General features: G+C 46.6%; 1 protein-coding gene across 2 annotated transcripts in view; it reads left to right on the top strand.

Annotated features, from left to right (window-relative positions):
• The window catches only part of IGHMBP2 (immunoglobulin mu DNA binding protein 2), a 43,110-nt gene that overhangs the window by 18,625 nt on the left and 7,880 nt on the right, over positions 1-16,605 (top strand). For both annotated transcript variants that reach the window (XM_083839532.1, XM_083839533.1), the window contains exons 8-10: positions 1,429-1,603; positions 11,392-11,574; positions 16,407-16,525. In XM_083839532.1, the coding sequence (XP_083695658.1) occupies positions 1,429-1,603; positions 11,392-11,574; positions 16,407-16,525 (477 nt within the window). The remainder of the gene's footprint in view (positions 1-1,428; positions 1,604-11,391; positions 11,575-16,406; positions 16,526-16,605) is intronic.

The raw sequence follows: 16,605 nt of genomic DNA, 5'->3' as shown, positions 1-16,605 counted from the left end.
GATGATCAGATTTGATTATCTCCTGGGGCTTGCTAGCCTGTTTGGAGGTCTATGCAATTCTGTTTCAGTGAAAGGCAGTGAAAAACAAAGGGTTTGAACTTTCGTTTCCTCAGTTAAGTAATCTTGGTATTTGTCTCAAACCATCTAGTTTGATGGGAATTATTTATGCAAGCCAAACTGCTCTGTTGCTAGGTTCAGCAGAGGGGGAATTTAATCATGGCAACACAGAGGGACAGCAGTGACCTTTAGTTAATGGGAGTTCGATAAGTTGAGCTGCAACACTGGAGGGGAAGGAAACCATCTGCACAGCTGCATGCCACATAGGGACCGTTTTAGACAGAACCTTTCTGGTTATTTTTCTTTTCCTTCCACCTGCAGCATGGTAAAACTGCAAAAGTCAAGTTCCAACTGTATGCCCCTTGTTACCAGAGTGGACTTATATAGGCTGGATTTTATTTTATTTTTTTAAGGAAAACACAGCATCTCAGTTGACGAACTGTAACATCGGATTTGATGCAGAGCTGTAGAGGCAGCAGGGTTTGCAGTCTCAAAGCAAAATCATTCCTAATCAGTTGCTTTCAGTGCTACATTGCAATAGCACAGGAGCTTTTGAAAAACATTTCTCTGAATGCTGTGACTAAAATCTCCTTGTCTGGCACCCTGGCTTCTTCATCATTCTTTCCTCCTTTTGTATCTTCTTTTTCTTATGAATTGCAGTGGTATTTTGATGCCTGGGAAATTCATTGTTCTGATTGATGCACAGATCAATGTCGTTTCATGTGTGGATTATAGCAGGACCCGGGTGAGGGTTATTTGTTCGACAATACAAATGAATGTTTGATGTAAAAAACAGCTCTGGCTGTCTGACTACAGTCTCTTGTGTTGCCCTTCTCCTGTTCTCATGAGGAAGGACAGGGGAGCATAGCCAGGGTCAGCAGGGTTGAGGAATCTGGGTCTCAACTGATCTTTCCCCCGTGGGGTATCCCTCAGTATATTAAGCAATCTCAAGTCTGTCATCCTTCCAATTTTGGTTGGTGAGAACTTTTGTTTGCATTTGAGGGCAGAAGGAAAGTGGGTGTTCATTAGTGCTTTTGCTTTACTTTTGCTCTGGTGAAGTATTGGAGCATATTGTTCTGTTTGTCAGCTGTGTTTCACTGCTGTTTTCAAAGATGCTTTGGAAGCTTCTGGCCCCAGATGCCAGGGCAAAAAAGGACAAACAGAAATTGGCAAAAACAACTCTGACACATACATGTAAATGTATATTTATTTGTCATCGACTGCAGAGCTGAATCTCTAAATCTCTGCAGAGAAACATCATTCTACCTCCCTCCCTCAATCACAAATAAAGCATGTAGGCTTTGTTTTAAAAATGTGTTGCTTGCTCTTCTGCACTTCCCTGCTAAGCCGTGCACCTTGTCCTTTCATTAGGTGCTTCCTCGGATGGTCCGCTGAAGCTGCTTCCTGAAGATCACTTTGATCTTGTGGTGATAGATGAGTGTGCACAAGCCGTGGAAGCCAGCTGCTGGATACCTCTGCTGAAAGCTCCCAAGTGCATCCTGGCTGGGGATCACAAGCAGCTTCCCCCCACCATCATCTCTCACAAGTAAGGAGCAGTTTGCGGCCACAGGTTCTCCTGTTTGTGCTTCTGGACACCTCGAGTTTCAAAACGTTTCATTAATGTGATTATTCAGCAGTGTCCTCTATGGGCTGGGCTTGGTCACACGGCCAGAATTACATCAGACCTGTTTTACCCAGAGCCACTGCTTAAAGTTTAATGCACCTTCATCTGAGCAGGCTTTCTTATGGCACAAGGACATGACAGTTGTGTTACCTGCTGCTGACTCACGTAATAGCACAGCATTTGTAGTCAGCATGGCGCTGGAGAGCCTCCTTTTGTGCTGATAACTGCCTGCTGGGCAACCGCTCAAGGGCTTGTAAAGGTTTTGAGGTTGCAGACAGGGAGAGCAATTTGACAGGCAGCCTTTGGCCTCACTCAGGAGCTTTTGTGAGTTCTCCAAGGCGCGTGCACCTTGCCCACGAGGCTCTCGGATGTGCAGGAGCAGAGACATGGCTTATGGGAGCCTGCACATCAGATGAAGTTTTGTAGGCATGAGCATAGGTGGGTTGCCCTGGTAGAGGTGCTAAAGGAAACCTCAGAAACTGAAGGCAATTCTGTGCCAGATCCAGCTGTTTGTAATGGGAATGTAGTTGTCACACAGTGACAGGGACATGCGAGCCTTTGAAACACTGCTGTCCCCGTTCTGCATAGGGCTTCTGAGCTGCATCAGGGGCGTGATCCAGCAGCTAGATTGCCTGCCTTCTCTGAGGTTGCAGTTTGCCCATGTTCTGCATGCAATTGAGGCTTGTGTGTCCACAACAGAAAGGATCCTCCGTGCAAAAAGCAAGGCAGACAGGGAGGATGAATGCAATGAGGGCATTTGCACAAGGGGCAGGTGCTTTTGAGATAAAGAGCATGAGATGAGAGGATACTGTCCTGACTGGTACCGCTAGGGAAACTGATGGTGCTTTCAGCATGCTTATCTGCATCCTTCCATCAGCCATCTGAAATGTCCCCCAGCTCCGAAGAATTAAATGTGTTGAGCTTGCATTATTTGCTTTTGTTTTTTCCTTTAGTGAGAAGGAGTACTGTGCTACGCGCTAATACTGGATTACTCAAAATTGTGTATACTTTAATAGATGTTTTTCCTGAGAGATGTGTCATTAGCAGAGATATTTTTTTTTGATTCTGCTTGTTTATGAGCACTGTGTTTGAATTCGTGGTTTTCTCTGTTTTGCACTGAAACTTTCAGACTGGTTGGAAAAGTTGTTCAAAAAAGAGTTTAAAATACTGCATGTCAGCCATTGAAGTTAGTAAAATGGTCAGCAAACAGAAGTTGAATAAAAGCCAGAAATTCATAGATTTTTAAAATGTTTGTTTTTAAGAAAAAGAATCTGTTTTTCTGTGTGAGGTTTTCTTCCACCTGGCAAGAAGGGTGGCCTAGTTTACCTTCTCTTTGCTGACTACAGGCTCTGTAGAGTGAATGTAGGCTCCTGCTCAGATTAATCCAAGTCTTCTCTTTCCTTTATTAAATTCTGCCTCTATGGTTCTGCATTTATTCATTTAACATATTAATGTGGGAGTTGGCCCACTGAGATGCTGCAACGCATTATCACACACACCACAGTGATTATAAAACTGCAATATGTACAACATGCACATTAAGAACAAGTAGTTTGTGGAAAAGACCCGTGGCTACTGCAAATTGCCTGTGCTTTGAGGGGGATACTCTGAACAGTACTTGGGAGCTTTCTGGTAGTTTAAAATATAAATGCAGGCATGTTTATCTAGCTCTAGATCTGGAATTACTGAACTGGCTTTGTGCACAAGTAGAGAAATAAGTCTGACTTCATAAACTTTCTCCTGCTTCCAAAAACTAATTAGCCAGATACATATCTATAACCTCACTTGAATTTTGAACAAGAGAAATGAAACATCCAAGGGAAGCAGCAGCTCAGCAGGTGCCTGAGAGATGGTGCAAATAATGATAAGGAGCTGCATCAACCTGGAGACAAAGGCCTGGTTTCTACCTGATGCACAAACGCTCATTGTTTTGCATATCTTTGCAGGTGAGAAGCACACTCCTACACGGTCTAGCAGAGTTATCTAGGTTGGTGAACTGCGCAAAAATGCCTGTCTGGAACCCCCCTCACCTTCTTGGCTTGGTGTTTATTTACTGTGGCTTTGCAGGCTGTCTCCCTGCGCCCAGGTTTTCCCCATCTGTAAGCTGGGAACAAGCAGCCTTCCCTCCATGCAGCAGCCAAATGGCTGGCCAAGGCTGGGGAGCTGGAGGGAGGCTGCAATCTGTGCTGAGTGAGCTGAGTTGTTCTTAACCTCGTCTTGAAAAGAGGTTAATAGTCAGGGGCTAGATGCAGGCTAGAGCAAGCTTAGGTCATGGTAGATCCTTGACTGCTTGCTGTAGGATGGATTTGGTTTGTTTTGGAATCAGATAACAAAACCATGCCCAGTAGAGAAGAGCTCCCTGTATAACGTACAAGGTAGTGCTTGGAGTAAGTTTCTATTTACTAAGAAGAAGAAATTTACAGTTTGGTCCTTCTAATTTCAGAGTTTTTTTTGTTGTTGGCTTTTTGTTGTTTTTTTGGAGGGCTGGGTGTTGGTTTTTTTGGTTGTTGTTTTTAAGTGCTGTGTTCACTTGTTTTGGGCCCAGTGCTCCTGCCACAGTAATGCTTATTTATAAGATCAGAAGCTTCAGTTGGATGAAAACACTCACCAAACACTTGCTGTGGTCCCAAAGCAACAGCTATTGGAATTGCCATGTGCTAGTGAAGCAGACAGGGTTGCCCAGCCCCAGGAACAGAGCCTAGAGACTTACTTCTCCAGGAGTAAGGCAAAATGTAGTAGAAATACCAAACCTTCTAGTATGGCTGAGTGTCTCTAACACTCAACTGATGTCAGTTTTGCCTGCTCTTTGAAACAAAACAGATTTTTTTCAGAACAGCTCAGAAAACATTATACCACCTGCCCAGCTGCTTTCTTCTGCCCTCTCACTCACGATGGCTGATGTCAGGAGCCTTTGCTGGTGCTGCTTCATGGAGCTGACAGCAGGGAGCTCTTGTGTTTGGTAGGACCCATCTGCTGCAGATCTGCTGCAGATCTGCTGCACTTTTCTCTAACTCAATTTTGAGTTCATTTGACAGTGCAGTGGAAAGCTGCCACTAGTTTGCATCTCTCCTGCATTCACAAGGGAGCTTAATGTCCTCTTTCTCCATCAGAAACTGTTTTGCCCCTTAGATCCTACGGTTGCTACTTGGACCAAGCTGTTGAACCTTGCTGTTCCCATTGTTGTTCTTTAAAAAGAGCTTAATGGTTTTGTTTTCCTTCTGTATTTTTAAATCCCAGCTGCACAAAGAACTGGTATTTGTAAAATTAAGAGGGGGTGCTGACAGAAGTCAGATCTTCTGGCTTTTCAACCTTGGCAGGGTTAACAACGATGCAGGGAAGCCAGTTGTTAGGTCAGCTCCCATCTCGTGGAGTAATCCCTTTTGGACCTTAACGATGTTTAGACACTGTGTCGCTCTGTGCCCTTCCTAAGTTAAATAGATTTAAAATAAAATAGGACAGAGAGACCGTGTGTCTGAATCAATAGCGTTAGCAGTTCTGTATTTCAGCCTTACTTACCAATGAATTATGATCTGAAAAACTTGCTATGCAGAAAACATTATTGCGCAGGGCATCAGCACGTCCATGACCCAAGTGCTGCTCAGGCACGACACCGATCCCCTGCTCAGCCTCGTAAACAGCTGAGTTTTGGAAGATAAAGTGCAAAAAGCCAAGCTGACTTCAGCTTACACGGAAGAAATACAGGCTGGGCTTGTAAATGCTGCTGCTCTCCAGGCAAGCCTCTCTGCTCTTAGGTTAAAAGGCAAAGCTGCTGCAACGCTGCTGGCAGTGCTAGCCAGTCTTCTCTCAGTTTCCTGAATAACTCCTGAAATCCTTTAGCTAATGTGAAGGAAATCCATCAAGGTGTGGAAGTCCTGGAGATCTTCAGCTCCGTAAAAGTAGGTAACAAAGCTGAAACCTGAGTTTATGCCTACGCTCTGGGAAAAGCCATCATATGAATTCAACCAGAATAGTGGCCACAAGAGAAGCTGCACAGGAGGGAGCCAGAGGAAACACATCTTTCTGAATTAAGCTGCTTGTACAGCTTTCTGTATTAATTACTTTTTAGTACGTTAGTTTAAGTGTTGGAGGACTCCAGCTAATATTCCACTGTATTAGGCATGGTATATAATGAAAGACAGTCCGTGTTATGATATGAAGAAATAGTTTAAAGGGACAAGAAGAATTATTTTCCCCACTTCATACAGGAAATCTGTGATGGCTTCAAGGCCTGAGCAAGATCTCTTGAGCCCCAGCCTGGCATTTGTCTGTGTGCCCATCTTTCCTGTCCTTCCCCTCACTGCTAAAAGCTGGAATCTTGTTAAATAAAATGATTTAAAATTGAGCATTTTAAAGCTTTGATCGTTGATCAGATGATCGACTGGAAAGACTGAGAATGTAGAAAAACAAGTGGAAAATGAATTTCAACTGGAACATAAAGCTTTCTGAGCTATTTATGGCTTTACCTTTCATCTCAGTGGGAGCCCCTGGTAGCAGTTCCATAGATCTTAATTGCAGATGGGTACACTTGTAGGTATTGGCTTCCATACAGAAATCAGAGTGGGTGCTCCTCAGGCAGGCACTGATCTGCAGTCTTCATTCTAGACCTTGCCACTGCTTGGAAACAGCAAAATTTGCCTCTTTTCTACCCAGGGTACCATCACATCCTTCATCTCTGCAGTCTCTGTAGAGCAGAGGGTTCTTAGACAGACTGAATCTGCAGAGGGTTTAAATAGTGTGGTATAGAGTATTTGTCCTGTGGGAAAAAAAGAAAAAAAAACAAAAAACTGGGATGGCACATGTCATGCTGGTGGAAAGCAAAGCTGTGTAATGCTCAGCAAAAGGAACTTTTCTTTCAAGCTCTGTTGTTGTGTCCTGAAAACCCCCAACAAGCCTGTGATGGAGAGGATGTACAGCGAGGTCCAGCTGGAGCAGCTGACAGAATTTGGCTCAATAGCCCTCCTCATGAAATGCAAAAGCTAACAAATCTTGATCAATTAGAAAAACTTACTTTGAGAAATCCAATTACTTTTCAAATAAACGCCTTTAAAAATGAGTATCTCTTTTCCTATATACATCTGAACTCCAGCCTTGTTTTTTATTGCTGCCTGAGTGAAAGCATTTGCTTTATTGACCAGGCTGAGGATCACAGCTCTCCTCTTTGCAGCACAGCCCCTTCCCCCCTCGAATAAAGCAGAGGCTGGAGAGCATTGCTTTGTGCTTTTCCCAGCTATGGCCCCTGCAGGCTGCGAGACGCAGCGCGAAGGCGGCTCCGTTCTACCTCCATGCTGTTGGGTTTTTCCAAGGATTAATTAAGGAGCCCAATCATCCGCCAGCTCCCTCTTTGGTTAATGGAAATAGATAAGCTATTTCCAGGGATGATTCATGCCGAGGACTCAAATCCTTCCACCTACCTTCCTCTTCTCCTCCATTGATGACAGCAGACCTGCAGTGGGTGGACTCCTATTTTCGGGGCCTCAGTGCAGGGTCTAAAGTTAGCCGGGATGAATCTGGGCTGACAGAAGGATCATCTGTTACTACCGGGTGTGAAGTCAGTCCTGCCCAAGTGGGAAGCCTCTGTGAAACAGGAGGGCTTTTATACTTTCTACATGCCATACTGCAAGCACGAGCAGATGAGCAGGCTGTCCCCCAGCTTGTGCTCAGCGCAGGGAGCTGGGCCCTGTCTGGTGTAACTACTTTTTTGTTACCTGCTTTTTCTTCCACACGTTCAGCATTTATTCAATTATTTTTTTTTTCCATTTGAGGAAAAGGGATTTTCAGTGGGGGGGGTCTGCGGGATGCACTTCTTTCGTGCTTTTTGAGGTAGCTCAGGATGCAGAGCAGAAGACGTTTTGCTCCTGTTGGGTTTTCTTGTCTCCCCCACTCACACCTTACAAACCTTGTACGTAGATCTTGTCCATGTTGGATGTGTTTCCTCTGAAAGGGCTCCCAGCAATGGCAAATACCCGTCCCTGCCTGTCCCCCTCTCAGCAGCCTTCCTCAAAGCTCACTGACATCAGCTTCAGGCCTCACACTGGTTTTTGGCCTGGTCCCAGGGCACTTCTCAATTTCCAGACACTTTCTGCTGTCTAGCAGGAACATTTGTTTTCCTTGTTTTCATTTTAGTCCTCATTCCTTCCTTTTCTGACATCCTAGTTAATTTGTTTCCATGTCAGGGCTTTGACTTATTTATTTGTTTTTACTCTCTTCGGACACCTGCAGATACTTATCAGACCTCTTGTTCTCAGCTAGTGTCTTAGACAAGCCCAGGAATATTTTGCTTTCTTGTTTGTTAGCAGTCGGCCTGGATACCTCCACCATCCAAAACCCCTGTGCTAGACCTCCAGAATAACTTTGCTGAATTGCACATCAAGGTCAAAATGGATTTGCTTTCAATTTCTCACGGAAGAGCAAATGTCAGGCCTAGGTTTTCTTTGCTAGCCTCTGCAGCTGGAAATAACAAGCTACCCTCCTCCCTCATATTTGTAAGGATTAAAAAAAAATAAATCCACAATATCCAGAGAAAAGGGGAGTTCTGGACAGCCTCACTTACTACTACTACTACTTTACGTCTGTTTGTGAAACTTCTTAAATCTATACCAGGATAGAAAATCTCAGAGCACAAACCGGAGGACAGCTAATACGCTGCATGTCCACAGCAGCCTCGGCCTGTTTCTGACATCCTAGAGCTCTTGAGGTAGGCAAACACAATAAAATCCTGTTATTTATCCTTCTCCAGACTTTGCTGTCTGAACTTGGTGATACACAATGGGAATCAGAGTGTCTTACAGAGGAGACCAGCTATCCAGAGGGTGAATAAGGAATGATGTAATGTGACTGAAGGTACAGCTCCATCCCCCCATGGGAAACACTTCCCATTTACTCCCCCAGTAAAAATCATTTGTTACATCGACGTGGCAGGCTCCTCACGCCCAGCCCATAAAGGATATTTCACACCATGGTGGGCACAAGAGCCTTTGAACTACTTGGTTCCACTTGGCTGCAGCTGTCACTGTTAGCCTTACCTGTAAAGAGCAGCACACAGCAGCAGGGCCTCATCCTCCCTCTTTGGGATCCATCCTGGTAGCCACAGGAAGGCGTATTCAAGCCAAGTGCAGCCTTTTCCTGCATGTGAACCAAGGCAAAACCAGGTTAACAGCAAACACTGACTTCTGTGGGCTTGTTTGGGTAATCTTGGTGTTTCTATCTTTACTTTATGTATTTTAAAGCAGATGTTTTCTGAGTATCAGGAATGTGGTTCTGTCTCTCCAACCTCCTATCCGTTTCATACCTTAAACAACCAACAATTAAAAGCTTTTGCTCTGTGCTGCGTTATTTTGTTGGCCTAGGGATCAGCCGTTGCAGGAATTAACTGAGCTGTAAATAATAGGAAACTTATTAACAGGTGAAATATTCGTGAGCAGTTTAATATCCTCATTATTAATTCAACATATAACCTCATGTAGATCCCTGCGGTGAAATCTGTGCTGTTAGTGTATAGAAGAGTGCTATTTCCAGGGCTTGCTGTGAGTTTTTAATCCCTCCCCCATGCATTATTGTATATCATTAGAAGAAACCCTTCAGAATGTTTATTGTTAAAAACCACTGCTTTTTTTTTCCTGCTGGTTCTGCAGAAGAGTCAGCTTTAGACCTGCAACAACTTGTAAGCCAGGGGAGGAGAGTAAAGGACAAAAGCAAAGGGGAGATACCTGGGGAGATACCAGCACGGGATGAACAAGGTCTGGGGTCTCTGCAGGGAGTCCCATCAGCATGTCGGCTGGACACAAGGCCACAACACAGGTCCAGCATCCATCCAGCAAAAAACATGGGATCCAAGTGCCCTACGAGGTACATCCAGCAGGCAGAGACAGGACATAACTCAGCAGGAAGTGAAGGCAGCTCGCAGCTCTGTGCCGGTGCCTTTCCTTGCTGGCAGGGCCGGGGGATAGCAGAGAGCCACACTGCTTCCTAAATTGCTGTGTTTCAGGAGCAGCACAGGGGCTGGGAAGCTGTAAAGGCTTCACGGCCAGCCGCAGCAGGGGCCATGGTCATCAGCAGAACACAACACGGCTGGAAGCCGCTGTCACGTAACCCCGAATATCCTTACTGCACCCCTGCCAGCCCTTCTCCTAGCCTCCGTGGCTGTGTACGCTGTTCAATGCTCATTATGTTAAAACAGTCTTTGAAAAAGCAGCGCTGTCTCTGAAATCCTGCAGCCGTGACCGTTCGCAGCTTATGATCCTTTTTTTATTATTTTTTTCCCCGTGTGCTGCATTCCACAATCTAGCAAGGAGGAGGGCTAACGAGACTCGACTTCTCTCCTCGGAAAAATCTACCCTCGGTTTTCCCTTCTGCAATTTTAATGAATTTGCCGTCTCTTGATATATTTACCAAGCTCGCCGTTAACATGACAGAGCTGGCCGGCGCAGCAAACAAGGTGCTCGCCATGGGGCTGTGTATTGATGCCACGCTTCCCCGCAGCAGTAATTGGATGCGTGCTGTGCCCCCCAGCCTCAACAGAAACAATTTTGCCGAGCTGTTCCCTGTCATCATTTCATCATTGCTGTGCTTGTTCTGTGTGTTCTGGGAGCAAGCAGAAACCCTCGCCATGAACCATGAGTCTCGGACGAGACTCAAAATGCTCAAAACGCGTAATTCTCGCACCGCGATTCCTCTCCTCCTTCCTCAGACAGCACTGGCAAACCCTTTCTGTACGGCGAAGAGAAAGCAATTAGGCTCCTGAAAGGCTTACTTCATTAGCAGGTTTATTAATTTGTGTCGCCGGGAACTTTGCCATAAGTGAGGGAGTGTTGGTTTTCTTGATGGGTCGTAAAGCAAATGTTAAAAACCTCGGTCTGGGGTGAGCAGCTGAGGGGTAATGAGAACGCTTGCATGTCAAGTGTCTCGATAAAACACCGGTAAGATCTGGCTGTGCTGACACCAAATGTTTTAAGATGCTTGTAGGGTCAAGCTGTAGTAATAATGCATTAGGTGATCCTGGTGCCACTGCTGAGCTAGGGGTAACGTGAGTACAGCGTTAGGCTGACCGACGTGGTACCCAGAGCTTGTCTGAGGAGCGCGAGGATGTTGACGAGATGAGCTTACAGGTTAAGAGTATTTTGTTCTGGAGTTGTTTACCCACACTGGGCATCCTGACCCCTCTTACTCCAACCACACAGAGCGGATCTGGGTGTGAGAACTGGCTGCTCCAGGCGGGGATGGCTCCTAAACCATTTGTGTCTCTCGCATTATGGTGGCAATGCCAGCAGACTTTGCCGTGTGGGAAAGGGAAGCAGGCATCTCTCCATCCCGACATGTTCAGACCGATCTGGTATCTGTGAAATTCTGTCCCTGAGGGCTTCACCCTGCTAGGGACCCCACGCTGGGGATGCTGCAGCCTTCTCCTGCTCCCTCTCCACTCCCCACTGGCACCCAAGTGGAACACACGAGGAAAGCGAGGGAGGTAAAACCATCCCAGCAAGGGGCAGAGACACACGAGGGTGCTCAGCAGGGTCCAGAACATGTATCCAAGGTACTCTGATATCATTGCTGCCTCACACTTTCAGCACTGATGGGCACTGTGTTCAGTTCCAGCTGCATCACTGTCATGGCTGTGTCTGTACCAAGAAGATGCTTATTGATTCTTTAGTGCAAACAGGGTTAGATTCATACAGACACCTAGACTCCACTTCTGACTTGCTTTTCCCATGCAGGGCTGCTGCCAGCGGCCTTTCACTCAGTTTGATGGAGCGTCTTATCGAGAGGTACGGGGAGAAGATCGTGAAGATGCTGACGGTGCAGTACCGGATGCATGAGGCCATCATGCAGTGGGCTTCCTCGGAAATGTACAGCAGCCGGCTCACTGCTCACCCGTCAGTAGCCCAGCATTTGCTCAAGTAAGTGACTTTTTCCTTGGCGGTGTAGCTGAGCAGAGATGTCTTTTTCATCCCGGTGCATGTGGGGTTTGTCCCTTTCCCCATGATGGAGCTTTCCATTCCTCCCTGCAATGGCATTTCTCTTTCGTCCTTTATTTCATTGAGGAAACATTGATTGGGGGTGGGGGAGCTGTCCTTTTTGCTTTGTAACAAGAAGCCATGCACAATTATCTTCCATTTCCTCCGTTGGTAGGATAAATGATTATTATCATTGGTATGATAAGTGATTAAATAAAATCCTCTTGCACCTGCTGACAAAATACAAAGACCTGACCTGCGGTGGGATGACCCCAAGCAGCATTTTCCTGTCTCAGGCTTTCACTTAGGGTAGGGCCAGACGCTGACTTTTACTGTTTTTCCACATATCCAAGCAATTACATGGACCACCGTGTCCCCCATCTGTGGTCCCAGAATTGACATCAGAAAGATGAGAAAGCAAGATTCCCTTTCTGGCTTGGATAGTTTTACTGCCAAGCCAGCACCTGAGGCAGGTCTGACAGCATCAGATCCTTGTCTGCAACACTCCTTGTCTGCAACGCTTTACCGTTCCTTTGGTAATTCAGAGGAAATGACTAGCGTTTCTTTTCCATTGCATCCTGGGACCGGCAATTGTTTGCCAACACATGCTGTGACTGTCAATAATTGGTGCTTTTTAAAACTGCACTCAGCAGAATTCTTGGGAGGTGAATGGGAAAACATTAATTCTCTCTGTTGGACTTGGAGAAGCACAAAATACCACAGTGCCTGTCTGCGTAGTGCTTTTGTATTTTTAGCAGTGCTTTTTTTTTTTTTTTTTTAATGCAGATATGTAGGAGTTGGAAAAATTGAAATTCCCCTAGAATCTCTCCATTTCACAGTGGAAATGGAAAGAGATAGCAGGAGTTGTTTTGGACAGAGACAGCTGGAGAGGCCATCTTGTTCTGCTCATTTCATAATTATCTTACTTGTGAACAATGCGAACAATAGTGTGAGATAGGAACCTGTGCCCAGACAAGAAGAACAAGCTTTGTGTTTGAGACAGCCCCGACACCCTCATCTTCATCTGCTGCAGCCAGTGTGGGGATTTCTGCATGTGTCAGCATGCTCTGCATCAGGGCTTCAGCTCAACTTACATCAGAGAACCTATGCTGAATAATGTCATGGTTTATATATATTTTGTATGTATATATATATATATATATATGTAATTATATAGGTGTGTGCAGTGAGTTCTTTAAGTAAAAAGGCTTCTTTCTGATGGTTCATCTCTGCCCAGAGCTCAGCTGAGATGGACAGGACTCATTCAGCGATGTTTTAGCCACGAGGATCTAATTCCAGGACTGGTGCCGTACAAAATGCACTTCTCAGTTGTTCTTGTTCCTTGACATGCTTATTTTCCCATTTAGCTTCACAGATTAAAAATAGCAGCTAATGAGAAACCCCAGGCAAAATGGTTTGAACCCGTTAAAATAGGAGCTAATTGAAAAGTTGAAGTTAGCGTACTGTTATTCTGATGAGCTGGCTAATTTTTATGGTTGATAAAGGAGTGAATGTCTTTCTTCCCAGCCCACAGGACAGCTTTGTCCCTGCTCAGGGCCCTTTCCTGCAGATATCGATGTCTAAGCCTGTAATCAAATCTGCCAGCCCACAGCCCTGCTGACATATCACATGAATACAGCAGTCTTCAGTTCAGGCACTAGACCACATAAAATTTCTGTGGTTTTGTATAAGACAGATAATGCAGGGCCTTGATACTGGACCACAGTCCTCTTATATTTAGGTTGCTAGTACAAATTCTTTCATGGTATTTGTGACCACCTCCTCTCTTTTGCTGACTTAGGCCAAATGATTTGCTTAATGCAGTACCTGAGCGAGAAATAAGCAAGTTTTTTCTCTCTGGTAGTTCAAAGAAAACCTCTCTTACAAGCAGAAATATCCTAGGGAAGGCTCAGGAGTGCCCACAGGAGTTACCTGCTCCTACTGAAGAGCAGTCAAACCCTGGGCTGCAGCTGCAATAGTATTTACCCAAACTCTGGCTTTGTGGCTTTTTGTTACCTCCTTCCTAAGGGCTGGTGGCCGATGCTCGAGGAATCTGAGCAGTCCTGAAACACGGTGCAAAGAGCGGGGTTTCCATCTCTGCTGAGCACATTTTGAGGTATTCCTTTGAAGAAAGATCGGAGGTGATCTAGACCATAATCACCGTGGCCTTTCTCTGAAGAGCATCGTTGATGCAAATCTCGTCTCCCCGACCTGAAGCACAAACACAAGGCTTTGAAAGAACTGCAGCTCTGCTCTGAATGACTTCCTATTTCCTTACCAACTTCTGCTCTGACTTCAGAGGCACTTGGTCTGTGATCTGCTAGGGATTTCTCCAGCACCATCTTTTCTCATAGAAGGGAACTTTGTTTTCCTGCAGTGTCTTTTCGGGGGGGGAGTATTTCCAAAGGAGCAAAACCTTCTTCCCACATCCCCCTTCCTTCTGAAATGGGTGACAAAGCACATCAGAAACCCCCACACATCTCCGGAATAAAGTCCAAGAGGCTGCAAGCAGTATTTTCAAACATTCAAAACATCTGTGACTCAATCTGTGAGAAACTGGTTTGAGAATCACCAGCAGCTTCTGCTGTCAGTTTTTATCTGTGCTGGGTGTCCTTTCTCTTAGCACATTTTTGGGGGCCAGTACCCTCTCACTGATGGGGAAAATGGGGGAACCCCTCCTAGTAGGACCCTCAGAAGCCAGAATTCCCCAACTCACCCAGCTGGGATCAGCTCCTCCCGGACAAAGCACAGGGTCCCTGGATGCCCCAGGGCAACACACTGAGCCTGGATCAAGTGTCTGGCTGCATGGATGACTGAGTTTATCCTTGAAGGGCAAGAGTCTCTCCAGGAGCAAAAATCCATCCCCAGGTTAAACCACAACATTAAACCACAACAGCACCAGAGATCTTTTCTCCAAGGTAACAGCTGGCTCTGTTGCAATCTCTTAAAAAAGAGTTAATTCTTCTCTCCCCTGCAAGATTTATGTAGGTAGTTACTCCTCTGAAGCAACATTCCCAGGGTTGAGGTTGTTCCTGGCACCGAGAGATGCTACGAGGTCTTCCTGTGGCCACTACAAGCAGATAAAGAATCAGGATTTTCTACGTGGAGACCTCAACTTTTGCTCAAAGCGAATCTGCACAGACCTGGACCGTGGCAGGACAGCAAGCGGGCAGGTACAAAGGAGATGGGAAGCCTGCTAGATTTGATATTACAAAGAGAGGAAGACAAACTGTAGCGTGCTGCACAGGGGAGGAAGACCTCTAATGTGGGACTGAAGGTGGCCCTACTCCAGAGGAGATCATGGAGAGGGAAGTTGGGTGCTGATCCCTGTGGTTCTTGGAAATGGGGAAGGTATCTTTGCCTCTCTTTAAATCCCATCACCAGGCAGAGGCAGCCAGTCCCCAAAGCTGGGGATGAGCTCTTTCTTTGGGCTTCTGCTCACTGTAGGAGTGGGCAACGTGCACCCTGGGCACTTTTGCAGGGCTTTGGCTCCCCATCATAGCTGTGCTGGTCTCTGTACTTCACAGCCATGCATTACAACAGCACTAGCTTTGAGACAGCAGAAAAATGAGTTTCAGTCAGGAGAGGAGACTCTTGTTGTCACTGGAATGAGTAATGTCCAGAGTCCGTGGGAAACGGGGCAGTCAGAGGCATACAAATGCAGAGGAGCAGACACGCAGTGCTGGGAGTCCTGAGGAGGAGAGGCTGCAGGTGGAACTGGAAACTGGCTTTGCCCTCACTTCCCTGCCTGTCATTTGGAGGTAATCCTCCTCTTCGATGGCTTGCCGTCTGCCATTTTTATTTGCAAGGCTCTCCAGAGTCACAGCTCTCCTTGACTAGCACGTGAAGCACCGTAACACCTTGTTTCAGAGCTCTCCTGCCACCTCTGGGCTTTCTCTTCCTGCCCTCCATCACCAGTCCTCTTCCTAGGCTGTAAGTTCAGCAAGCAGCTTTCTTGAATAAGAAAATACAGTTTATTAAATTTCATTATTTTCTTTTGAATGCAGAAGCTTTAGATGTAGAAAGGATGTGAAAATCCAATTCCTCTGTGGTTCCCTGTGCTGCACTTTCTTGTCTTGCCCAACAGCACTGCTGTCAAATCTCCGGTAATGCTTCTTTCCCCTCCGAGAGCAGCTGCCACGTCTCCCTAGGCCTGCGTATCTTTCCTGTTTGAGGTCATTTGAGTGAGATGCTGCCACCCACACACCGTGCCCCTGCCTACAGCAGCTGGGCTGTGCAGCAGAGGCACTGAGAAAGCTCACGGCGCTGCTGGCTGACCCGCGCCAGCCACCCCACAGCCCCTCGTCGGCGTTTGGGGAGTACTTTAAAGGACGATCCCGCAGCGCAGAGCGATAAAGGCTTCTCAGCTGTGGCTTCCTGGCATTGCCAGACTTCCCTGGGGCTTTGGGACTTCCTCTGCTGGTGGCTGTGGTTGCAGTCCTGGCACTGAACCCAGGAAGTCTGGAGATAAAAGCCTGAGACCCCCCCCAGAGCTAAAGGGCCCTGCCCAGTTACCGCTGTACGTGGCAGGCTCTTCGGTAGCATCACTGCCAGCGCAAAGGGGACCACAGCTTGGAGAGACACGAAGGGGGGGGATCTCAGTTCTCAGATGGCTGTGGTTGATCCACAGCCTTGTCCCTGGGAAGCAATACCCAGCTGTGTTTTCCCCCTTGCCCTTGCTGCGTTGCTGGGAGGAGTAAGCAGCCAGACAAACGATGGCCCTTTTGGCCTAATTCCAGTGCTGTCAGCTGGCCCTTTCCCAACACCTTTTGCAGGGACCTGCCGGGGGTCGCCTCCACGGAAGAAACCACAATCCCCTTACTGCTCATTGACACCGCTGGCTGTGGCCTGCTTGAGCTGGAAGTGGAAGACGAACAGTCCAAGGGCAATCCAGGTACCGCTGTTTTGGGAAAACTGGCCTTGCAGGAATTCATCGAGGCCTCACGGCTCAGTCACGGTCCTGAGATGCTCCCC

The sequence above is a fragment of the Anser anser genome (genome assembly GCF_964211835.1).
Source record: "Anser anser genome assembly, chromosome: 5".
NCBI lineage: Eukaryota > Metazoa > Chordata > Aves > Anseriformes > Anatidae > Anser > Anser anser.
This window is presented reverse-complemented; position numbering and strand designations above follow the sequence as displayed.